The 25,338-nt window shown below is 32.6% G+C and overlaps 4 protein-coding genes across 5 annotated transcripts; 3 read left to right on the top strand and 1 right to left on the bottom strand.

Annotated features, from left to right (window-relative positions):
- Nucleotides 1-10,881: 10,881 nt before the first annotated feature.
- Nucleotides 10,882-13,244, top strand: LOC140954315 (disease resistance protein Roq1-like). The gene is made up of 2 exons (XM_073404145.1): nucleotides 10,882-12,728; nucleotides 12,841-13,244. The coding sequence occupies exons 1-2, from the start codon at nucleotides 11,619-11,621 to the stop codon at nucleotides 13,120-13,122; spliced, it is 1,392 nt and encodes a 463-aa protein (XP_073260246.1). The 5' UTR covers nucleotides 10,882-11,618; the 3' UTR covers nucleotides 13,123-13,244.
- Nucleotides 10,979-11,536, top strand: LOC118053306 (TMV resistance protein N-like). Its single transcript, XM_035064532.2, has one exon. The coding sequence runs from the start codon at nucleotides 10,979-10,981 to the stop codon at nucleotides 11,534-11,536; it is 558 nt and encodes a 185-aa protein (XP_034920423.2).
- Nucleotides 13,245-17,125: 3,881 nt separating the features above from the next.
- LOC118053222 (uncharacterized) lies at nucleotides 17,126-21,366 on the bottom strand. Of its 2 annotated transcripts, none has more exons than XM_035064411.2 (8): nucleotides 21,221-21,366; nucleotides 20,965-21,110; nucleotides 20,730-20,836; nucleotides 19,712-19,777; nucleotides 19,409-19,491; nucleotides 17,939-17,985; nucleotides 17,401-17,479; nucleotides 17,126-17,299 (listed from the first exon to the last, which is right to left on the bottom strand). In XM_035064411.2, exons 1-8 carry the CDS (start codon nucleotides 21,281-21,283, stop codon nucleotides 17,210-17,212), a joined length of 681 nt encoding a protein of 226 aa, XP_034920302.1. In that variant the 5' UTR covers nucleotides 21,284-21,366; the 3' UTR covers nucleotides 17,126-17,209. The 2 variants fall into 2 exon arrangements, with proteins under 2 accessions (XP_034920302.1, XP_073260247.1); XM_073404146.1 differs by having other exon boundaries at nucleotides 19,712-19,780.
- Nucleotides 21,367-21,930: 564 nt separating this feature from the next.
- LOC118053221 (uncharacterized) lies at nucleotides 21,931-25,035 on the top strand. The gene is made up of 2 exons (XM_035064410.2): nucleotides 21,931-24,323; nucleotides 24,486-25,035. Exons 1-2 carry the CDS (start codon nucleotides 22,037-22,039, stop codon nucleotides 24,875-24,877), a joined length of 2,679 nt encoding a protein of 892 aa, XP_034920301.1. The 5' UTR covers nucleotides 21,931-22,036; the 3' UTR covers nucleotides 24,878-25,035.
- Nucleotides 25,036-25,338: the final 303 nt, after the last annotated feature.

Consider the following 25,338-nt stretch of genomic DNA (forward strand, 5'->3'; position numbering starts at 1 on the left):
AACTTCCTAGACTGTATTTAATCACCGCACTGATTTTCTATATACGCCAACAGTAAGTGAATAGTACCGTATGTATGAATAGTGCCGTATAGGTGAATAGTACCGTAGACGTGAATAGTGACCGTATACACGAATAACTTTTGTGTGTTAACAACACCAACCAAGAAGGCTCTGATACCACTGTTAGGATACTGGCATGCAAACCCGACAAGACAAAAGGTAAGGGACAAGATAAATGAGAAATGAGACACACAAGAATTTACGTGGTTCACCCAATTAGGCTACGTCCACGGGCAAGTATAGAAGGATTTTACTAGTAATGTGGGAATTACAACCTCTCTCAGATAATAGAAGAACAACTAAGAATCTCTCTATTACTAGGAGAAAACACCTCACTTACTCTCTCACAAATTCCTCACAATTTAGTGGGATTTCCCTCTTCACTCTCTCTTCCTTCTCTCTTCTTTTTTTTTTTTTTGTGTGTGTGTAATGCTTGGATGCTTGCCTATTTATAGGCAAGCATCCATGAAGGAGCAAGTTGCCAAGTGGCCAAGTTGGCCAAGTGGCCAAGTTGGCAAGTGGCCAACTATCTTCACAATAATGAAGTTTGAATGCAGTTGATCGTTAGCTTATAGAGATCGTTTTGTAATCCAATTGCGTGAATACAACTAAGTACCCAATCAAAAAGCCAGGGTAATGAAGATTGAATTCCAAGTAATGCAAGCAATTTCAAAAATTGTCAAGAATTGCTGCACATCCTATGCATCTGCACTTAAACTATGAATCCACACTGATCAACTACACAGAGTTCTTCACAGTGAACTCTTGAAGAATCCTCCGTGCAGCCTGGATTACAGGGCTACAATAGCAAACTGTTAAAATGCATTTGCCTGAAAAAAGAGAGTGAGCAAGTGATTCGGCTTAAGGGAGTGAAACCAAGGGGGTATATTCTTGTGTTGCTACAAAACCCTCAGCTAACAAAATTTCCTTAGAAGTAAGCACTGGAACACTTGTGGCAAAATATGAACTTTATGACAGATTTCAAAGTAGTGTGTTGAGTTTGGGCAATTGATCAAAGAACTTGACATTCTATACAGGCAAGAGAAGATATTAAATAAAAACAGCTTTATCCAGCCAGTTCTCAATATCTACACCAAAATTCCCAAACTATGTTGTTTGGACTATAAGCTGGGGTGATGATTTAACTATATGTTTCCAAAAACATATAGTTCTCACTGTCAATATATCAGGATTGGCTCGAATGACCTGATATAAAGTTGAGACTTTATGTGAATATGCAGTTTTTATTTACTGTGAAATCAATTTTAAGTTTATAGAGAACGTTTACCTTTTCAATTGCTTGTAATCCAATTGATGGACAATCGAAGAAAGGAACCAGCAATTTCAAATTGCGTGAATACAACTTAGTACCTGATCAAAAAGCAAGGGGAATGAAGATTGAATTCCAAGTAATGCAAGCAGACTCTTATAGACTTCATCAACGATGTAGCACATCATGGAACAATTCGAGACGAGAATTTGATTGAATATAGTTTCCTCCTCAGTATCTGATGAGTTAGCATAAATGAAACTGCTGAAGATGTATAATCACATAAAAGATCAAAGGTTTTTACCTTGGAATTTAATAGTTGGATTTTCAAAGATACAATCTTCATCATAAATCGCTGACTTGAAAACCCCTGCTTTTAAGTAATTATCTGGATCTTCAATTGAGAGTAGGGTTGAGATTTTCATGGAATCATATCCAACGCAATCCCAAAACTTATGCTTGAGAATAAAATGCAAACAAAACTGAGGTTTTGTTTTTTCTTTTCTATTTCATTTTTGATGAATAAGGTGCAATTTTCTAGTTCAAGCCATAACCAGACAAGGCTACAAAGGAAGTGGCGAACCGTAAACAGGAAAGAAGAGTAATATCCAAAAACAAAAAGTCTACAGCCCACAAACAAGAGAGAAGGTCATTCAGCAGCAAGAAAATGGTCTGTGGCAAGAAAATGGAATCTTATCCATCGCAATCCCAAAACATATGCTTGAGAATAAAATGCAAACAAAACTGATGTTTTGGTTTTTCTTTTCTATATCATTTTTGATGAACAAGGTGCAATTTTGTTAAGCCTGAATGAAAAAGAAAGTTCAAGCCAAAACCAGACAAAGCTACAAAGGAAGTGGCGGTAACCCAAAACAGGAAAGAAGAGTAAATCCAAAAACAAATAGTCTACAACCCACAAACAAAGACTAAAAAACACAATACTGAGAGGGGAAGGTCATTCAGCAGCAAGAAAATGGTCCGGTGCAAGATTTAAATAGTCAAACTGTCAAGAACATTGCAAAGAAACACAATACTGATGAGCCAAAAAACTGACAACCCCGTAGAGCAGCCCCCTTACATTGAAACCAACAGCCCTCAAGAAACCTTATTCCATAGAAATTAGCCCAATAGCACACAACCAGCAGTTATCCAGCAGTTATCATTAAATTAGCAATCAGATAGGTAAAGGAAGGGACACAAAGGGCACAACATAGCTTATTATTACTATCGAAGAAAAACCATAAATTTAATTTGAATAAGGTTAATATTATAAATATTATTATTTTATTATTATTAGGAGAACTAGGCCCTAGAAGCTTGGAGATGAAGCGTCGGACCCAAATTTATAATAATTATTATTGTTATTACTACTAATAAAATTTTTTAAAAATATATTAGTATTATTGAAGAAAATATATTATTATTATTGAAGAAAAACCATATATTTGATTTTAAGGAATAAAAACTATAAGAATGTAGGTCAGACAAGTTTAATATTATTAATATTAAAAATATTATTATTTATATTATAAATATTACTATTAGTAATATAATTAATATTATAAATATTACTCTTGGATCAGGCGTTACAGCCAGACCCAAGGCTCTTGGGTCTAGCTTTGCAGATAGACCTAACGCTTTTGAATCTTAGCTTTTTTTGATATTCTTAATGCCAAAAAAAAATTGATCAGCTGCATAGTGCGAACAACCTAACTAGTAATATTCTAATTGTAAACAAACTGTAAAGGAAACAACTTTTTAGTTGTTGGATTCAATTAATCAAACTATCATATAATATAAATCAATGTATTCTTAAACTTTTTACAAAATTCTTTGCAAACATTATAATTTTACTAAACCATGTGGGTTTTTCACTATAGCACATCCATGGTGAAATGTGTCTTGGGCTATAGTAAAATTATCTTTTTACCCTTTATTCTATAATTTTTAAAGCTTTATTGGAGGAGTAAGATGGTCTTCGCATGTGACCAATTTATCATTCTTGATTTATTTGGGGACAATATAGTCTATTTGTTTTTTTTTTTTCAATAATAGTGTAATTATTATGTTGTCTTTGGAGAGTGAACAATCAAAACCTTTGATCCAGGAGGCGTGTGGTAATTTTAGTTTTGCCATGAACAGTTGAATTGCACCGTTACCTTTACTATGCGAATTTGTTAGCCTTGAATTCAAAGGCTTGATTGTAATTTTATAAGGTTGTTTTTTGTTATTATTATTTGGTCATTGAAACATTTTTGGTTTTGAGCAAGTAAAAAAAAGATGCTAACGTGCGTGCGGCTGACTATGGTAGTTGAAATCAAGCTTTCACCACATCATTTAATGCGTCTCAACGTCCTCTTCCTTATTGAGTGGAGTGTGTACAATTTTGAGATATGGTTTGACGCTGATTGATTTTTTTTTTCTTTTCCTTCTCTTTCTTACTCGGATTATGTGCTAGCCATGTAAAAAATTATACCAGCCCTTCCATTTCTTTTTTCTTTTGATTCAGTCATTCTTCTCTTAATTGCATTTAATCTATTTACATTGATTATTTCTAATTGAATTTAATTTTCGATTTCGTCCATGGCTATTTGATTTTATTTCTTTTTTTTAATTTAATCATATTTTTTTAATTGCTATTTGTTTTTTATTTTCAATCATTTTCTTGATTAATTTGTTTTTTTTTTTTCAATTCTCTCCTTGAGCATTTCTTTTCATTGAATTTTTATGTCAAGTTTGGTGGTGTCAGTTTTTTTAACTGTTATTTTTTTTAATCATTTGCTTAATTGATTTGTTTTTTTTTTTAATTCCATCCATAAACTTTTGATTTCATTTAAATTTCCCTTAACATTTAATTTTAGTTGGTTTTTATGTTGAATTTGATCTTAATTTTTTTAATTGCTATTTGTTTTGTTTTGCATTGTTTTTTTCCTTAATTTTTTCCTTCAATATTTATTTGGTTATAAATCTTACTTCTTTATTTTTTAAGATTTGCTTAGCTTAGGTTGACTTTGATATATTTTTAAAGCATTTTCTCACACCCTTTGTAGTTGTTGTAAAGTAAACAGCTTTGTAGCTGTTGGATTCAATTAATCATATAATACCACACTATTTTTTGTGGTACACGAAACAATGTTTTCTTAATAAGATGCTTCCATGAAACTACGCATCACTATTTTTCTAAGATTGTCCTCGCAAGTTGGACTCTAACTTTTGATTTTTAAAATTAATCAAATAAGGTACTAAATCAAAATACCATAAAAATATATGGTTTATCTAGCTCAATTAAAAAAATATATTGTTTTAAGCTGTTTTTGTTTTAATAAAACATTGCTTAAAAATATTTAAAAATCAAATTAGTCTTGATCAGGTGACCAATTTTCCAATTTACCCATAAAGTTAACTGGATTGCACCGATGAACTCCTTTTAATTAGTTTAGTTTGAAATATTATTAAGTAACAACTTAATTAATAATTTGTGGAAGCTATTATTAATTGCTTTTACAAATTATTAACAACATAATATATTCTTATGTTGTTAACATTAACTTAACAACATAAGAATATATTAGTAACTGGGTTGATCCCGAGATTTAATAATATATTCTTATATATGCTGTTTTTACATTGTGGAAGTTACCAGATGAGTTCTGCATCTCCCACTTTCACGTCATTTTTTATTATGATTAGTTCACATGCTAGCTATTTTAAACCTTGAAAGTCAAGGTTGTAATGATTTAAAGTTTTTTTAAAATGAACACTGCACCCCTTCACCAATTTAAAAGGGTGTTTATGTTGTAATTGTTTTTAATATTGCAGTTTGAAAAATCATTTTTAGTTATGATTCGTTGATTTGAAATATTTATTTGATTAAAATTATTGTTGAATAAAAAGTGGTTTAAAAATATTTGGTTAAAATGATTTTTAAAAAACATGTTGATAATACAATAATTAAAATAAACATGTATTACTTTTGTAGTTTTTAATTATATTATTGTGCATTAAATTATTAAATTATTCGAGAAAGCTACCGGTATCCATGACTATGTGAACATCAAACCACATTGATTAAAAAATCAATGGTATCAAAATAATTAATTGCTGTGCATCTTATTTGTCTTCTCTAATAGAACAAGCTTGAGTGTTTTATTGTTATCACTTGTATAACAATTATGGCTGAGAGGTCAATTAAATTAAAATATTGATTTAAGATTTTTTTTTGAATAAAATAAAACAACTTTGTTTTTTAAAAAATTAAAAATCAAATTTAATCTTGATCGGGTTGATTAATTCTCTGGTTTACTTATAAAGTAAATTGAATTGAACCAATTAACTTATATTTATTTTAATTTAAAATTTAATTCAAGTTAAATTATTAATTAATAAATTGCTATGTTATAAGCGAGCCAAATTTAATAGTGCCTTTGTTTACATTGTGGAAGCTACCATATGAGCTTTAGATCTCCCACTTTCACGTCATTTTTTAGTATTATTATTAACTAACAAGCTACCATTTCCTAACCCCTGATAGTCAAGTTTTTTAATTAAAACAACTTTTGAAAACGATTTTGATAATAAAATGATAAATATTCTTTTATAGTTTTGAATTTCATTATGGTGCATTGAATTATTAATATATCATATTTACAACAATACAACATTAAAATCTTACTTTTATTATCTTATTAAACTGGCTATTTAAAATTAAATATTGCTGGAATGATCTGAAGTTTTAACAAAATGAACACTGCTCTCTCTTTCTCTCTCACGAAATTAAAAGTGTGTTTCAAATTATGGCAGCTTTTAATCTTTCATTAAAAAAAGTAATTTTTAAAAATTTATTTTTAGTTATAAGTGATTGATTTAAAATACGCGTTTGTTTTAAATTATAATAAAAATTATTGTTAAATAAAAAGTAATTCAAAAGTTTTTTATTAAAACAACTTTTGAAAGTGATTTTTCATAATAAAATGACATATATTCTTTTATAGTTTTGAATTTCATTTTGGTGCATCAAATTATTAATATAACATATTTACAGCAATACAACATTAAAATATTACTTTTATTATCTTATTAAACTATTATCATGTACATAATAAATTTGATAAGTTCTCTGTATTCATAACTTTTGAACATTGAATTTAAAAATAATCAGGAGCAAAAAAATTGAAAAATATATTAGAAAACAGAAAAGGAGTTTTGCTGAAGCCTTTGCAAGACATGAAGAACATTATCTGGGTTTGATCTTCACAGTATCGCAAATGGATACTTCTTTCTTTTCCCTATATCGATCGCAAATGCTTATAACTTTTACTCCAATTACATTTTGTAATTTAAACTAGCATAAATCAGAACACTGAATTAAATGAATTTTTTAGTCATGGGATGAATTCAAAATCAAACAATAATTAGTAAGGGTGAACCCTTGCATAAATTGGGGATTCTTAATCCCACCACAATTCCATTACAAAAATGTAGTTAAAGCAAAAAAAAAGAAAAAAAAAAAGTATACCTTACCCAATTTGCTATGCCTCTTGCCCAATTTCCCCAAAAATCTCCTTCTTCCTTCAAGCTTGACACTTTTTCTATTATATGCTTTGTAGCAATTTTTTTTTCATCCTTATTTTTTTTAATTGCGCTATTATATGCTTTAATTAATGACCAATTAGCTAAACGAATTGAAAGAATTCAATGAATGGTTACTACATTAAAAACACGAAGAAAAGGAATGTTCAATTTGATATTTACAAAATAAGTTTATTTTGATTCAAAAATTTGTTTTCTGTATTTTTTAATACTTGGATAAAAAAGACTCAATAAAAATGATGTTAAAAAGAGAAAATTTGTTATAAGAACAAATTTCAGCAATAAATTTTTTTAGTATTAGTGTAAAAAGGTTCTTTTAAATAAAAAAAAGTTCTATTAAGATATTATTTGAATTTTATCATGCCTAAAAAACTAGATATTGTCTCGTAAAGATTTTGAGAATGAGTTTAGTTTCGGATTTAAGAATGATTTTTTTTTTTTGTATTTTAAGCTAAAATTAATTTATTTAGATCTCTATATATGTGTTTTTGAATAAAAATAGTTGAAGGTGAGTTTTAAAAGCCAAAAATCTTCTTTCCTCTTTTTTCAACTAGCACATTAGTGTTCAGATTCTAGGTGATAGTAGGCAATGTGTTGTTTTATTTTATTATTATTATTTTTAATCTTTTTGGTTAAATACAAATTTTTAGCAATTAGTATTTTGGCCTAGATTCAAATCTCGAGAAATCATTTGGCTTTTTTCTCGGTTGATAATTCAAAGGACATTTGCATCAAAATAAAAAAGGGTATATGAATTTTATTTTATTAGATATTCGCATTGTTAATTAAAATATTCTTTTAACCTTTGACTTATGGGTTAAAATAAAAGAGATTGGGGAATTGGGGGAGGGAAATGCTTGCTGTTAATTGTAAAAAGGAGCAGTCGTCTGATGCAGCTGCCACCTTATTTCAGCTGCCAAATTCTCAATCCTTGTAAAATCTTGTGAAAGATCCTTTTCAGATTTGGTCGGCCCTATTGATCTTTTTCTAAGAATTAAGGATGCCATTTTGCATGTTCTTTTACGTTGACTTCTTCGTTTTTCTATGTTTTTTTTTTTTTTTTAATTACATTGATGCATGTTACTTAATTATGCGAGCCTGACTTTTATACAATAGTGTATATACACGGTTAGAAAATATGATGTAAATTATATTTTAAAAAATTTTAATTTTTTTTTATTAAAAAATTAATTTTTTATATATTTTAAATTAATTTAATGCGCTGATCTTAAAAATAATTTTTTAAAAATAAAAAATATCATTTTAATACATTTCAGCACAAAAAATATTTTAAAAAACAACAACAACCATACTTTCAAACATATCTTAACAAGCATAACTTTTATCAACTCCTAAAAAACAAACTTAATTGATGAATGTCACGCGAGATAAGTGTATGGTATTTTTAATTAAAGTGTTTTTAAGAATTCTTAATTTTTTAATTTTAAAATTTTTTTTATATCATTTTAATATTAAAATTTAAAAAACAATACCTATCACAATTCTACAAATACAATTAATCTGACTATCAACTTTATATTCATGAAGGGGTTATATGTTAACATGAATGATGCTAGGAGAGAGGGTTATAATAATTAATTAATTAATTAAAATCACGAGAAGCGCAGGGGCGCTAAATAATTGAAGCCCAGGTAGCTAAGAGAGAATGTGGGGTCGGCGCCGGCCCGTCAACTCCGCTGCATTGAGGATATTATGCAACTCATCACTAATACAAATCTAATGTGCATGTGATGACGTGTGGACTTTAATTTTTCTCAATCCAAACACCTTTTAATTTATTGACTATTTTTATATCACAGATAGTGAAACTTTTAATTTAATTACAAAACAAATACAGAAATACTTGATTAGGTTGTTGCTATATTTATTTAAATAGTCAATATCTTCAATTCGTCCCTGTTCATGATAAAAAAAATGTTTCCCTTGTACTTCCTTTTCTTTGGGTTAAAAACTGCGTCATAGCACATAATTTATACCAACAATTAGTGTTATTTGTGTGTAATTATATATTAATTTGTTTGAGGTTCCTTGTATTTTTCTAAATATCCTTACTCTAGATTTACAAAAATTATTCCTTTACAATAAGGTTGTGCGATTTATTACTATTTAACCAATTTTCTTATTTTATTTCATCTGAATTTTAAGTTAATTTACTAGAGATTTTTATTTCAAATCACAATAATTTTTCTTTTTAATTTATTATTTTTTAATTAAAAATTACATTATCAACATGTATTTAGTGATCTTCAAATCAGGCCTTACAACCTTCCACTAAAATTCTATAATGATCACATTGTCAAATTTATTTTTTAACAGTAGTGGTCTGATCAATAACATTTTTATATATTAATATGAATATTTAAGTCAGTTGTGTATTTCTTAATTAATTTTATAATTTTAAAGTTAATGATTATATAAATTTTTAGTGATTTTAAAGAAATTCAAACTCATAATTATTAAAAAAAAATTTAAAATTTAACCAATAACCTTTTAAAATTTAGAAAAGAACTCAAACCAATACTTTAATCACGTGAGTGAAAGGGTGGGTGTGAGAGAAATAAAGAATGGGATTGTAGCTAACTAAATAATACAAATCAACCTTTAGTAGCTGGATTCAATTAATCAAAATGTTCTTAAACTTTGCACAAAATTCTTCACCAACATGATAACGTTCACACTATTTAAAAATTTAAAAATGAAATTTAGTCTTGCTCGTGCAGGTCAATTCTCCAATTTACCTATATAAAGTCAACTGGATTGTAATGATTAATTTATATCTAATTTAATTTTGAGATTTAACTCAAGTTAAATTATAAATTAATAAATTATTAGGCTGATTCACCAAGCAAAGCTAGGAAACTAATTTCAATATGGTTGTGGTTGTTTTTTAAAATGTTTTTTTTTATTTTAAAATGTATTAAAATAATTTTTTTTATTTTTTAAAAATTATTTTTGATATCAACATATTAAAATAATTTAAAAATACTAAAATATATTAATTTAAAATAATTTTTTTTTAAATGCAAAAAGAAACGGGCACATCTCCCACTTTAACTGCACGTTTTAGTATTATTATTAATCAACAAGCTACCATATGCTATCCCCTGAAAGTCAAAGGCTGTGATGATTTAAAGTCTTAACAAAATGAACACTGCTCTCTTTCACCAAATTAAAAACGTGTTTCAAATTGTGGAGCTTATAATCTTGCAGTTTTTTTAAAAATAAATTTTTTAAAAATTAGGTGATTGAATTTAAAATATACATTAAAAAAATTTTAAAAGTGATTTTAATAATAAAATGAATAAAAATGGCATGTGTTACTTTTATAATTTTGAATTTTATTATTGAGCATTGAATTATTAATATATCATATTTAGAGCAACACAGCATTAAAATGTTATTTTTATTGTTTTATTAAACTTGCTGCAACTTTATAATTATGTATATAATTCATTTGATAAGGCTTCGGGCCGGCATTCATGAACTGTGAACATGGAACCACGCATCAGTTATATAATTGCGGTGTATATGGTTTGTGTAATAACTATAGAAAGAAAAAACAAAAGGTTATCATGCTGAAGTCTGTTGAAAAATATATTTGTGCATACAATTTTAAGTGTATTTTTATTTAGAATTATATTAAAATAATTTTTTATTTTTTAAATTTATTTTAATATCAATACACTAAAATAAATAAATAAAATAATTTTTAATAAAAAACAAACTTAAAAAAAAATGAGAAAGCTATCACATTAATCTCACAAGGAAAAGTTGTCACCACCACTTTATTAATGGTCTCACCAATTTGAGTCTTTCTAATTTATCGATGGGTATCACTAATTTTGCCGCTGTTTTTTATTTTTTTTTACCACAAAGACGAACACACTATAAAACAAACAGCGTCAGCTCCCTTACAGGCCAAACCAGCAATCTCAGAACGACCGAATCATTACCATCGTCGGTGTCTCTCTCTTCCACACCAGTAACAAGCAACCACACTGCCCCACCCTCTCTCTGACCTGCAGAAACCACTGCTAGATGTCCATGTCTTCTTCTTTCCCTAGACCTGGATGGCATTATGATGTGTTTCTAAGTTTCAGAGGTGAAGATACTCGCAAGAATTTTACGGATCATCTTTACACTGCTTTACAAAAGGCAGGAATCCTTACATTTCGAGATGATGACGAACTTCCTAAAGGAGAAGAAATCTCCTCACACCTCCTCAAAGCAATTAAAGAGTCCAAGATTTCGATAGTGGTTTTCTCTAAGGGCTATGCTTCCTCCACTTGGTGTCTTGATGAACTTTCAGAGATTCTTGATTGTAGACAAACAGCTGGTCAGATTGTTCTACCAGTTTTCTATGATATTGATCCTTCTGATATTAGAAAACAGAACAGGAGTTTTGCTGAAGCCTTTGATAGACATGAAGAACGTTTTAAGGAAGAAATGGAGAAGGTCCAAAAGTGGAGAAAAGCTCTTGAGGAGGCTGGAACATTATCTGGGTTTGATCTTCACAGTATCGCAAATGGGTACTTCTTTCTTTTCCCTATATCGATCGCAGATGCTTATAACTTTCACTCCAATTACATTTTGTAATTTAAACTAGCATCATATTCACCATCTTATTTCCAAATTAATCAGCTTATGTTTCGTTGATGAGTGATGACTTTCTTTTACTATGCACAGGCATGAATCAAAATTAATTCAAATGATTGTCGAACAAGTTATAAGTAAATTGAATCCCAGATACATGAAAGTTGCCACATTTCCAGTAGGTATTGATTCTCAAGTCAAAGATATCATTTCCATGTTATGTGTTGGTACAAATGAAGTTCGAATTGTGGGAATCTATGGGATGCCAGGAACAGGGAAGACAACCATAGCAAAAGCTGTTTTTAACCAAATTTGTCATCAATTTGAAGGAAGTCGTTGCCTTTTGAATATTAGAGAGAGGTTTGATCAACACACAGGTCTGGTTCAATTACAAGGACAGCTTCTTTGTGACGCTTTCGATGGAAATATTTGGCTTCACGGTGATGATGATGAACGAATCAATCGCATCAAAAGCCAATTTTGTCGTAAAAGGGTACTTGTTATTCTCGACGATGTTGATCAATTGAAACATTTACGTGGATTGGCAGGAGAGCGAGACTGGTTTGGTCCTGGAAGTAGAATCGTAATTACAACTAGAGACGAACGTTTACTCACACGACTTGAAGTGGAAAAAAAATATCACGCCAAAGGACTGAACAATGATGAGTCTCTTCAACTTTTCAGTTGGCATGCCTTTAAGAAACCCCATCCAATGAAAGAATATGTTGAGCTGTCTAAAGTTGTAGTTGATTATGTTGGTGGAGTTCCATTGGCTCTTGAAGTCCTAGGCTCTAATTTGTTTAAAAGAAGCATCACTCACTGGAGAAGTTTTATAGAGAAACTGCAAAAACATCTTCCACATCAAATTCAGAGGCAACTTATAACTAGTTTGGATGATTTGGATGGTGAAGTGAAGGGTATGTTCCTTGATATTGCGTGTTTCTTTAATGGTATGGATAAAGATTACGTGAGAAAAATACTCGATGGTCGTGGTTTTTATCCAGAAATGGGTTTTGATATTCTCGGGGAGAGATCCCTTCTAACAGTCAACAGTGAGAATGAGTTACAGATGGATAATCTCTTACGAGACATGGGAAGGGAGATCATTCATCAAATGGCTCCAAACCATCCCGGAAAGCGTAGCAGACTTTGGCATCGCGAAGATATAATGGCTGTACTTGATGAATATTGTTCGGTAATAACTAATTGTTCTTCGTTTAGGCAACATTTGATGAAAACTTTTTCCACAGAAGCTTTCCCATGATAATAAACTATTGTTCCCTGTTTAATTCTTGTTGTTTTTTTAGGGCACAGAGGTAGTGGAGGGTATCGTGCTAGACGCACAGGAATCAGAAGATGTAGTTCCAAGCACATCATTTGCGCCAATGACGTCTTTGCAGTTGCTCAAATTCAGTGGAGGACTAGTCCGCGGACACTACGAACATATTTCCAAGGCATTGATATGGCTTTGCTGGCATAAATTCTCTTTAGAAACCTTACCACACAAATTTCGATTAGACAGCCTAGTTGTTCTTGACATGCAGCACAGCAACATCAGAGAACTCTGGAAGGAGGAGACCAAGGTATGAAGCAGATGATAAGTCTTTTGTTTCCATTAAATAGTTTGTATTAGTGGAAGTTATGTTTCTATTCCCTTGCTCACTTCGAATTTTTTTTTCTTCTGGCTTCGACAGTGTCTAAACAATCTGAAAGTCATCGATCTCAGCAATTCTAGGTTCTTTGCTAAAACACCAAACTTCTCTGGACTCCTTGGTTTGGAGAGACTAATTCTAGAAAATTGTGCAAGTTTAGCTGATATTCACCAATCTGTTGGGGAATTGAAAAAACTTGTTTTCTTGAATTTAAAGGGATGTTCCAGGCTAAAGAATCTTCCAGAAAGCATTGTTGAGTTGAAATCTCTTGAAACTATGAACCTGAAGCGCTGCACTAGTCTTAAGAAATTGCCAGAGGGATTGGGTAATTTGCGAGTCTTAACTGATCTTCTATTAGATGAAACCGCAGTTCATCATCTACCCTCTACCACTGGATTTTTGAAGAAGCTCAAAAAGTTATTGGTGCATGGACACAGCTCGGTTCGCAAGCGAAACGTTTACTCGGAAGAAGAAGTGCTTGTTATCAAGCAACACCCTTTCCTGCCACCCTCCCTCTCTGGTTTAAGCTCATTGACAACACTCGATATTAGTTATCGCGATTTATCTAACAATGATATTTCCATCAATCTTGGGAGTTTATCTTCTCTCCAGGATCTGAATTTGGCAGCAAATTATTTCTCCGAGTTGCCTGCCGGCATTGGCAACCTTGCGAAGCTAGAGAAACTGGACCTGTCACGCTGTAGAAATCTTCGGTTTATCTCAGAGATCCCCTCTAGTTTAAGAGCTTTGGTGGCACGTGATTGCGGATCATTGGAAAAGGTGTCAATTCAGTCAAAAACAGCGCCGGATCTGTTACTGGGTGGCTGTGGAAAACTAGCTGAGATTCAAGGCTTGGAGAGTGTAGAAAACAAACCGGTCATTCGCATGGAAAACTGTTACAATTTGTCAAACAATTTTAAGGAGATTCTTCTTCAGGTTTTGTCCAAGGGAAAGCTTCCTGACGTTGTTCTCCCGGGTAGCGATGTACCGCATTGGTTTATGGAGTATCAAAGAGATAGATCTTCCTCAACATTTCGTATACCACCCATTTCAGCTGGTTTAGGTCCAGGACTAATTGTTTGGACTGTCTATGCAGCCAAGAGATGGATACCACCGTCCTGGAGCACTTCTTTTCCAACGAGGTGTTCTCCTTGTTCTGCTTCTATCAGAAAAAAGAAAGATGATAACGAATTGTTTTATACACGACCATGCTTGGACATTTCTTCATGGGATAAAGGTGAAGATGGAGGTCATTCTTGGGTGATCTATATCCCATTTAGCAGGATTCAAGGTGCAATAGAAGGTGGAGACGAATTGGAAGTGTCTGTCAAGCCAGGCCATGATACTATTGTACAGAAGTGTACTACTGTAATTAAGCAAGTTATGATTTTTATTGTATAACTTCATTAAGGAATTAGTTGGATTATATATTAGTTGTATTATAACTTTCAATATGAATTTCAGAGATTCAGATTCAGATCTTAGATTTTCTAGCTTATTTTTAGAACAATTTAAAATTATCAACATTTAGAATTTATCAAAATTCAAAAGTCGAGGTTTTTTTTTTTTTTTTTTTTTTTTTTTTTTGCAATTTAACTATAATATTAAAATTTAAGAAATCTTGGTTTCTATCTATTGGCGGGTTTAGCCTTTAAATTGGCTGTCTGTCCATTATTGGAGAGAGATGTCATAGAGATAAATATATTACAGAAAGAGAGACTTGAAGGAAAGCAATTGGCAAGGGTCAACAATTCAGTGTTCAATCATCTTAGGTTCAAATCACAGCAATGAATTAAATGAATTTTTAGTCATGGGATGAATTCAAAATCAAACAATAATTAGGAGCGATTATTAAGATTTTTAATACATTGGTAAGGGCGAACCCTTGCATAAATTGGGGAATATTCTTAATCCCACCACAATTTCATAACAAAAATGTAGTTAAAGCAAAAAAAATTTATTTCAATTATGTTTTTAATTTGGTAGATTATTTTGAATTGTGTTGAATTTATTTTTTGTGAGATAATTTATTCGGTAATATATTAAGCCTTGGATGAATATAAAATGCATCTCATAGATATAAAATATTTAATACTATCATAAGTTGGTTATTGAATTAATTCGACAAATTTAGAAACCACAAGGGGTAATTCAGCAAACTCAAAGGTTAATTAACTAAATTAAAAACACAGATAAAATAAATAATTGACATAAACACAATAGTAAATTTAAGGATGTTGCATACAAAATAGGTTAATTTCAATTTTCCCCTTGAGGTTTGAGGCAAATTCGGTTTCTCCCCATAAGATTTTGATTGCTGCAATGTCATCCTGAAGTTTCAATCAACTATTAATGTCCCTCTTCAAGTAATCCAAAAGTAAGAGAAATTTTTTTTTTCAATCTCTAAACTTCTAAACTCTTATCAAATAGAACCATTTTAAAATAATTTGATGTGATCGAATATTTACTTTGATTAAAAGGTTCAAATGATAGCACATATATCACTTATGTTTAAAAATATAAGAAAACAAAATTAAAATTTATCCTTTTTTAATATGGTGGAAAAATAAAAAGATAATTTAAAATTTTAAGAATATATATTAAATTAGATAGACCATCAAAGATAAAAACCTTAAGTTTACAAAGCCTAATACTAAAAAGAAAACGACTTTTAAACTTTTGTAATGCTACGAGGGTATAATCAACAACTAACAAAATAATAATATATTTAATTAACTAATTAATGTGTAAAATACTCTGACTCATCAAAGTAAAAATAGAATAATTATTTGTTTTTTTAATGAGCTACATAGTTTAAACTTTTATTCTTACATCAAATTTTTAGTCTGATACACATGAAATTATTTTTTATGATTTTTGTAATTATATCTTTAACATAAATGATATATATTGTGGCATCATTTAGATCCTTGAGCTGCAACTTAAGTATTTTATCTCGTCTAATTATTAATTCACAAAAGTTTCTATTTGATCACATTTTGAAAGTTTAGGGATTGAATTTTTTTTTTTGTTAATTGATTCAATATTAAAACATCTGCAGGGATGTGATTGAAACTTTAGGGGAAAAAAACTGATTAAGTAGCTCTCAAGATAAAAATCATAGCTCAAAAAGGTTACACAAGGACCTTCGCCTAAAGGCTTCCAGTTGATGGACCCTGTCGTAACTAACTGATGAGAAATCTTTCTCGAGTATTTTAAGAACGACAGAGACTAGAGGAAAGCAATCATCAGTCCCTTTTCACTGGAAATTATAACTTTCTTCTTTCAATCCCGTCGTTAAGTAGGAAGAAACAGGGCACCAAGACCTAGGATTCATGACCAGCAACTGAAAAGCAAGGGAATATTGTAACCATGCGCGCATGCACCACCGCCATCTCCACCACCACAGCACCTAGGATTCCCAGACACTCACTCCAAACAAGAACAGAAAATTTCGAGGAGGTTGGTTCCTTTTTGTTATCAAGGTGATGAAAGACTTTCTGCGCCAAAACATGAGTAGCTCTCATTACTACTTTTACGCACAACGCAAATATTCTTCTTGTGCTTGGTGGCCATGCTCCTACCATCATTGCAACAGTATACCTTTTGTCCTTTATAATAATCTAGCCAGCCTCGAAAGAAAACATACAAGCAGAAAATGTTCTGTTCTTAACAAGCCTCAGCCTCTCTCTTTGCCTCCTGCTCCAGCCGTCTGTCATATTTCATGCTCTATCAGCAAGAGAACATGCGGTGATTTTTGTGTTTTTATTCCACAAAAAACCATGCAATTTCAATAAGAGTTGCATTTTAGTTGCCACAGGAGAATTAGCAGAATCCGTTGTAGTCCCGGCAACGGAATAGCTTTCATTTTTTTTTTCCATCCAACCATGGAGTTGCTTTGAGCAGATGGTTGCTAACTTAATCCATACGAAAGTCTACATTGTCTTTAAAACCACAAGAACTTTTTAATAAATTGCAGAGATCTGATTACACCAGCTTTAGATTTCCAGACGTTTCCTCAAATTCATTCACCAGGTCTATCAAAGCTAGGGGTGAATATCTGACCAATAGCTTCAAGTGCAGAAACATTCCAGCTCTCAGCATGCCTAACAATCTGTCAAATGGAAAGTTGCAACCCCTTATTAATAATGGAGCCACGATATAGAAACATGTCATAGGAAATAATATTGTCAAAAGCAGAAGGTTTCATCTCACTTTAAGCTTGTTATCTAATTCATAGACTGTGCTTCCATCGATTGAAATGAGAGGCCTCCATGGGAATTTCAGGTATGTTCTGCAGATTAGATGAACTGGTTAGTACAGTAATTAAGCAGGAGCCATGGTGGATGGTGTGAAATATAAAATGAAAAGCTTGACAAGACTAACAATTGATTTAGGAAGACCTATAAAGGCAACATACAGTGAAATAACCATCTATGGGATTCCTGATTTGAAGAGTAGCATATGACCTACTGGACACATGCACATACAGTGCTTATGCAGATTCACATATTCACTGCGGTTAAATTTCAATTGATGCCTGATCGATAACCCTTCTCCAAATTAGAAAAGATTAAGACAGCCTTATAATTAGATTTCTCATGCAAACAGAACATTTCAAGAGCAAAACTCTTCTTCTTTTCGAGGCAAAATTCTCTTTGCTATTTTAAGAACCACTACAAGCAAAAATGAAATTCCAAATAAAAACCATCAATAAAGGAAAGGGAGATTTCATCAAAACCAATTTAAGCACCTTAGTTTCCATCTTGCCAGCACAAAATATGTTTCGGAATTGACACCCTGCAAGTTATTGGGCATTGTTATCAGCAACATCAAATAGTTCAGACTCCCCCCCTTAGGGCATATTAGAACTATAAACTAGCATGAGCAAATTGTTAGACAGCAACTCTTGTTATCGTAGACACCTATGCGCTTGTCCACACGGTTTCCCATAGGATACCTTTCATCTTTCATTCTCTCATTTTTGTGACATTTACATCAGGTGGTGATGGTAGGAGTGATTTTGGCAGCACTGATTAAGCAGAATCAATAGAGAAAACAAGTCCAGATATAATCTCCTACTACAACCTAAGATGTTCTAAAACATGAGCACTAGCATGAGAGACTGCTAGAAGGAGATATACCAAGAATTGCTGCACATATCTGCACTTAAACTATGAATCCACACTGATCATGCTACAAAAACTTAAACTATCAACTAGACAGAGTTCTCCACACTGAACTCTTGAAGAATCCTCTGTGCAGCTTAGATTACAGGACTTCAATAGCAAACTGTCAAAATGCATTTGCCTAAAAAAGGGCATGTGGGATCAAGTATGGAACCAAGGAGTGTTAGTTGAAGAAATGCTGCAGTAAAATGTAGATCTGAGAATTATTTTGTGAACAACAAGAAGTTCCAAATCCATTACAAGCAAGCTTGGAGGAGGGCCAAGCACTGCTGCTCATTTTTAATGGATGAAGCCAACCAAGTCTTGTACATGTATTAAGAATTTAAGGTCTGGGCAACCCTAAACTCCTTTTAAGCCAAATTTGTAGTGTCCTCAATTATATCCAGAAATTTACTGATAATTCAATAAATCATTGTCTCCAATAAATGATTTATAACATAAGCATCGTGGAAGTATATGGTATGGTAAGTGATATGTATTTTAGCATGATTATATAATAAAGCAAAGCGAGGAAAAACTTATGCTTAAGCACAGGGACCACGTAAAGCCAAATCACAAAACAAAATGCCCAAAAGGGCCTTAAAATCCTAAGAACGTAAGATTATAAAGAGTGAACAAGAGATTTGGCTTAAGGGAGTATATTCTTATTTTTCTACAAAACCCTTAACAAAATTTCCTTAAAAGTAAGCACAGAAACAATTGAGGCAAAACATGAACTTTATGACAGATTTCAAAGTAGTATGTTGAGTTTGGGCAATTGATCAAAGAACTTGACATTCTATACAGGCAAGAGAAGTTTTTAAATAAAAACAGCTTTATCCAGCCAGTTCTCAATCACTACACTAAATTTCCCAAACTATGCTGTTTGGACTATAAGCTGGGGTGATGATTTAACTATATGTTTCCTAAAATAGTTCTCACTGTCAAATATATCGGGATCAGCTCGAATGACATGATATAAAGTCGATACTTTATGTGAATATTCAGTTTTTATTTACTGTGAAATCAATTTTAAGTTTATAGAGTATGTTTACCTTCTCAATGTTTTGTAATCCAATTGATGGACTATCAAAGAAAGGAACCAGCAATTTCAAATTGCGTGAATACAACTTAGTACCTGATCAAAAAGCAAGGGGAATGAAGATTGAATTCCAAGTAATGCAAGCAAACTATTATAGACTTCATCAACGATGTAGCACATCATGGAACAATTAGAGACGAGAATTTGATTGAATATAGTTTCAGATCCGTTAGGGAACTCCTCAGTATCTGATGAGTTGACATAAATGAAACTGCTGAAGATGTATAATCACATAAAAGCTCAATGATTTATATACCTTGGAATTTAATGGTTGGATCTTCAAAGACACAATCTTCATCATAAATTGCTGACGTGAAAACCCCTGCTTTTAATAAATAATAAAGCACTAATTAAAACAGGCATCAGTATGAGTATTTTGGTGCTAAAGGAGTAATTATCTGGATCTTCTAGTGAGAGCAGGGTTGGGATTTTCATGGAATCATATCCAATGCAATCCCAAAACTTATGCTTGAGAATAAAATGCAAACAAAACTGAGGTTTTGTTTTTTCTTTTCTATTTCATTTTTGATGAACAAGGTGCGTTTTTGTTAAGCCTGAATGAAAAAGAAAGTTCAAGCCAAAACCAGACAAGGCTACAAAGGAAGTGGCTGTAACCCAAAACAGGAAAGAAGAGTAATATCCAAAAACAAAAAGTCTACAGCCCACAAAAAATGACATAAAAACATATAGGAACAAGAGAGAAGGTCATTCAGCAGCAAGAAAATGGTCCGTGGCAAGATCTAAATAGACAAAATGTCAAGAACCTTGCAAAGAAACACAATACTGATGAGCCAAAAAACTGACAACCCTGTAGAGCATCCCCTTACATAGAAACCAACAGCCCTCAAGAAATCTCATTCCATAGAAATTAACCCAATAACACACAACCAGCAGTTATCATCAAATTAGCAATCAGATAGGTAAAGGAAGGAACACAAAGGGCACAGCATAGCTGATTTTTGTTCTTAAAAAAATGCAGGGAGATGAAGTCCTTTCAAATCAAACCAAGAAATCCAAAATCAGTAACACCAGCACACTAAAGACAGGAAGGAAAAAGTTGCTGAACAACACCTAATTCGGATTTCACAAATAAAAAAAATCAAGATAACTTAAGTTTAATCATTAAAGTAAAAACAAGAGTAGACTTAGCTGCTAGAAAAGGCCATAACCCAGTTTTTATCTTGGTTCCCAAAATGCAAACTTCACTCAACTGAGAGGGGAAATCAAGAAAGCAACCAAACAATCAGTAGACAATTCAATGAGCAGATAAATACCTGTGACGAAATAAGCATTCTCATAATCAGACTTGAGGATCATTATAACATCATCAATACCAGAAACAGATATCTCATCTCTATCTTTATTGTTCACTTTCTCTAATCTACAGAACCAAAAGGAGAAAATAAACAATTAATTAACAATCAAAACCTGAAAATTCAAACACACACACAGCATAATCCCTAAAAATCCAATTTCAAATTTGAAGAGGGAGAATAATAAGGAAGATACCTCTCTTTGCCTGAGAAGGAGAAAACCCTTAAAAGCTCTGTGACCCCACTTACAACCAATTTCAAAATCTGTGGGGTTTTAGTTCTAGTTTGGCTCTTCTTTTCATTATCTGTTGCTCCTGAGCAGCATCTAATTCCATGAATTCTCTGCAAAATTAATGCTAGTAAATTGGCCAGAAAGAAGAGAGAAATTCAACTTGAAAATTGAAACTTCGACAGAATGAATAATTGGAAGGGCGGGTCCCTTGCTTTGTTACCTTAATAGTCATTAAGGTTGTTGGATTAAGAGAGCATATTCCCGCCATTTTTGTAACAGACATGGAATGGAATCAGTTAATCAGTCCATGCAAGTGTCATTACTCGAGGACTGGTAGCCACTAATGATCTGCCTCGTCAAAGATGTTTGCTTAACTTTACTTTGAGATTGTTATGATTTAAAATATATATATATATATATATTTTAAATATATTAAAATAATATTTTTTAATTAATGTATTATAATAATTTAAAAATACTAAAATAATATTAATTTTAAACAAAAAAAATTAGTTGGTGAAGCTTTAATAGGGAGTCAAATTTGGACAAGTCAAATTTGGAACGATGACCCACAATATTCTTTGGAAAGGTAGAACAAAGATTATTTAGAAATTTCAGAATGAAAGATTCCTCTACCTTGCAATTCCAATTAATTCAGAGAGCCCGCGTTTAATTAAGCATTATTTCTTCACCGATTCAATTAAAGGAGAGAAAACTGATGCAGGAGATTTAAAAAAACAAAATATTTTCTTCTTAGTTATTTTTATTTTTTTATTTAGTTTAGAAATGAGCTACGGATTTTGAACAAATGAGCCAACAATTAAGCATCTTTAGAAATTACAGGACTTGGAAATGAGTTTTCCTAAGATTTAGAAATTACAGGTCACTGTTGTTGGCGTATATATGTCAAATTCTGTAAAATAAGAACAAAGATGAATACGAAATTTGACAATTAAAAATTCCAATAAACATTCCATTTCTTTTTTTTCTATAAAAACCTATCTTCATCTGCCATAGGAAACCATATCCCTTAGACATGATCATGTCCTTACTACAGAAACCATTCTCAAAGTTTCTCCTTCTAATGTTCATTACTTCTTTCTTTGCCTTTCCTCCTAATTCCTCTGCAACTTCATTTGCTGCTGCTGAAGGTAATGAAGAAGCGGAGGCTCTCCTAAAATGGAAAGCAAGTCTTGATGACAACCACAGCCAAGCTGTCCTGTCTTCTTGGGTTGGCAGCAGCCCTTGCAAGTGGCTTGGGATCACTTGTGACAATTCTGGAAGTGTCGCGCATTTCAGCCTTCCACATTTTGGTCTGAGAGGTACGCTTCATAGTTTCAACTTCTCATCCTTCCCCCATCTTCTCGCTCTCTATCTCAGGAACAATTCACTCTACGGAACTATTCCACTTGAGATAGGATTGTTAACAAGTCTTAACGTTCTCTATCTTGATAAAAATCATCTCACCGGATTGATCCCAGTTTCTATTGGAACTCTGAAACACCTATCCATTCTTCATCTAGGAGGTAACAATTTCTCTGGTTCTATTCCTTCTTCCATTGGGAACATGACTATGCTCACTAGACTTGTTTTGAACGAGAATAATTTATCTGGATCTGTTCCTCAGGAAATAGGACACCTTGAATCCCTTGTCGAATTGAAATTGTCTTCAAACAATTTCATTGGCCATTTACCAAGAGACCTGTGCCTTGGTGGGTTACTTGTAAATTTTACAGCCGCCAACAATCATTTTTCTGGTCCAATCCCAAGCTTGCGAAATTGCACTAGTCTATTTAGATTAAGGCTTGACCGGAACCAATTGACAGGGAATATTTCTATAGATTTTGGCCTGTACCCAAACTTGAACTATGTGGACCTAACTCACAATGATTTGTCTGGTGAGCTTACTTGGAAATGGGGAGGTTTTCACAACTTGAAGAGCCTAAAATTATCAAACAATAATATCACAGGTGAGATACCATCAGAGCTTGGAAAGGCTACTGGGCTACAAATAATTGATCTCTCGTCAAATCTCCTGAAGGGGACAATTCCAAAAGAATTGGGGCAGTTGAAGGCGTTGTTCAACCTTGCTCTTCATAACAACCATCTTTCTGGTGTCCTTCCCGTTGAAATCCAAATGCTATCTCAACTTCAATTCCTTAATTTAGCTTCTAATAATCTTGGCGGATCAATCCCAAAACAACTGGGAGAGTACTCAAATTTATTACAGTTGAACTTGAGTCATAACAAGTTCATAGGGAGCATCCCATCTGAGATAGGCTTCTTGCATGTTCTTGGAAATCTAGATCTCAGTGAGAATCTTCTTCCAGGAGAGATACCATCACAAATTGGGCAATTGAAACAGTTAGAAACGATGAACCTCTCTCACAACAAACTTTCCGGTTTGATTCCAGCTGCTTTAATAGATTTGGTGAGCTTGACAACTTTAGACATCTCCTACAATGAACTAGAGGGCCCTATACCCAAAATAAAAGGCTTCATTGAAGCTCCATTTGAAGCTTTTATCAATAATAGTGGTCTCTGTGGAAATGCCAGTGGTCTAAAGCCTTGTACACTTCTTACAAGCAGGAGAAAGAGCAATAAAATTATCATTTTGATTCTTTTTCCTCTCCTGGGCAGTCTACTTCTACTACTTATCATGGTTGGGTGTTTATACTTTCTCCACCAAAGAAGCAGAGAAAGAATTTCCTGTTTAGGAGAGCGACAAAGTCCACACAGTTTTGGAGTATGGGGCCATGAGGAAGAGATCCTACATGAAACTATCATCCAGGCCACTAATAATTTCAACTTCAATAACTGCATTGGGAAAGGGGGATATGGAATTGTTTATCGAGCCATGTTGCCAACAGGTCAGGTGGTTGCTGTGAAGAAACTTCACCCATCGAGAGATGGCGGGCTTATGAATTTCAAAACTTTTAGAAATGAGATTCGCATGTTAATAGATATTCGACATCGAAATATTGTGAAGTTATATGGATTTTGTACATTAATAGAGCACTCTTTTTTAGTTTACGAGTTCATAGAAAGGGGAAGTTTGAAGATGAATTTATCAAGAGAAGAACATGCAATGGAGTTGGATTGGAACAGAAGGCTTAATGTTGTTAAAGGAGTGGCCAATGCATTATCCTATTTGCACTATGATTGCTCGCCTCCAATCATTCATCGAGACATTTCCAGCAGCAATGTTCTTTTAGATTCGGAATACGAGGCTCATGTTTCGGATTTTGGGACAGCTCGGCTCTTGATGCCTGACTCAACCAACTGGACCTCATTTGCTGGCACCTTCGGATACACAGCTCCAGGTACATACTTGATTTCTTTCTTAACATATATATATGAATCAATTGCTAAAGGATGAAAACGGAGGGCTGCTTTCGGATGCTCTAAAGGTTATGTATAATAAATTGTCATATTAGCAGTACGATACAGCCAGTACCATGAAACAATGACTAGAATTTTTGCAGAGCTAGCTTACACAATGAGAGTGAACGAGAAGTGCGATGTCTACAGCTTTGGAGTGGTCACAATGGAAGTAATAATGGGAATGCATCCGGGTGATCTCATCTCATCTCTTTCTGCATCTGCTTTTTCCTCCTCATCGTTCTCTCAAATCAACCAGCATGCATTGTTGAAGGATGTGATAGACCAACGTATCCCACTTCCGGAAAATCGAGTTGCAGAAGGTGTGGTCAACATTATCAAAATAGCATTTGCATGCTTGCTTGCCATTCCCCAATCTAGGCCAACCATGCGACAGGTAGCTTCGCAGCTCATAGCTCGATGGCCTCCACTGCCAAAGTCATTCTCTGAAATAACATTGGAAGATCTGATGCCTCAAACAGCTGTGACAGGCTGAGAATTTTCCAAAAGAGTGTGATTGTTTCAACTTATGTACTTTTGTTTGTTATATATTATTTCTCCGCTTTGTATTTTGTTTCTTCAACGATTAATATGTTTTAGTACAGTATTATTATCAATCAAAGTGAATAAAGGCTCTCTGCTATAATGAGGACACCTGGGTTTCAAGATTCTGTTTCATCCCTTGTAATAAACAATATTGAGCTGAAATGAATAAACATGTATAAATTGTAAGCACAAGTGCACTCAATTAATTCGTAATTGGGTGAATAAGAGTTCAGAACATGTTGATGACTAACTAGTGAGGATATATGCATGCAAAGTCATATTATTGGGCATTGTTATCAGCAACATCAAATAGTGAATAGTTCTATGTAGAAAAGGACAAGGTTTAGCGATCTTAGAGGACATAGTTGCATGTGTTCTTCAGTGCAGACACCCCTATGCGTTTAGAGCAAA

The sequence above is a fragment of the Populus alba genome, chromosome 13 (assembly GCF_005239225.2).
Source record: "Populus alba chromosome 13, ASM523922v2, whole genome shotgun sequence".
Taxonomy (NCBI): Eukaryota; Viridiplantae; Streptophyta; class Magnoliopsida; order Malpighiales; family Salicaceae; genus Populus; species Populus alba.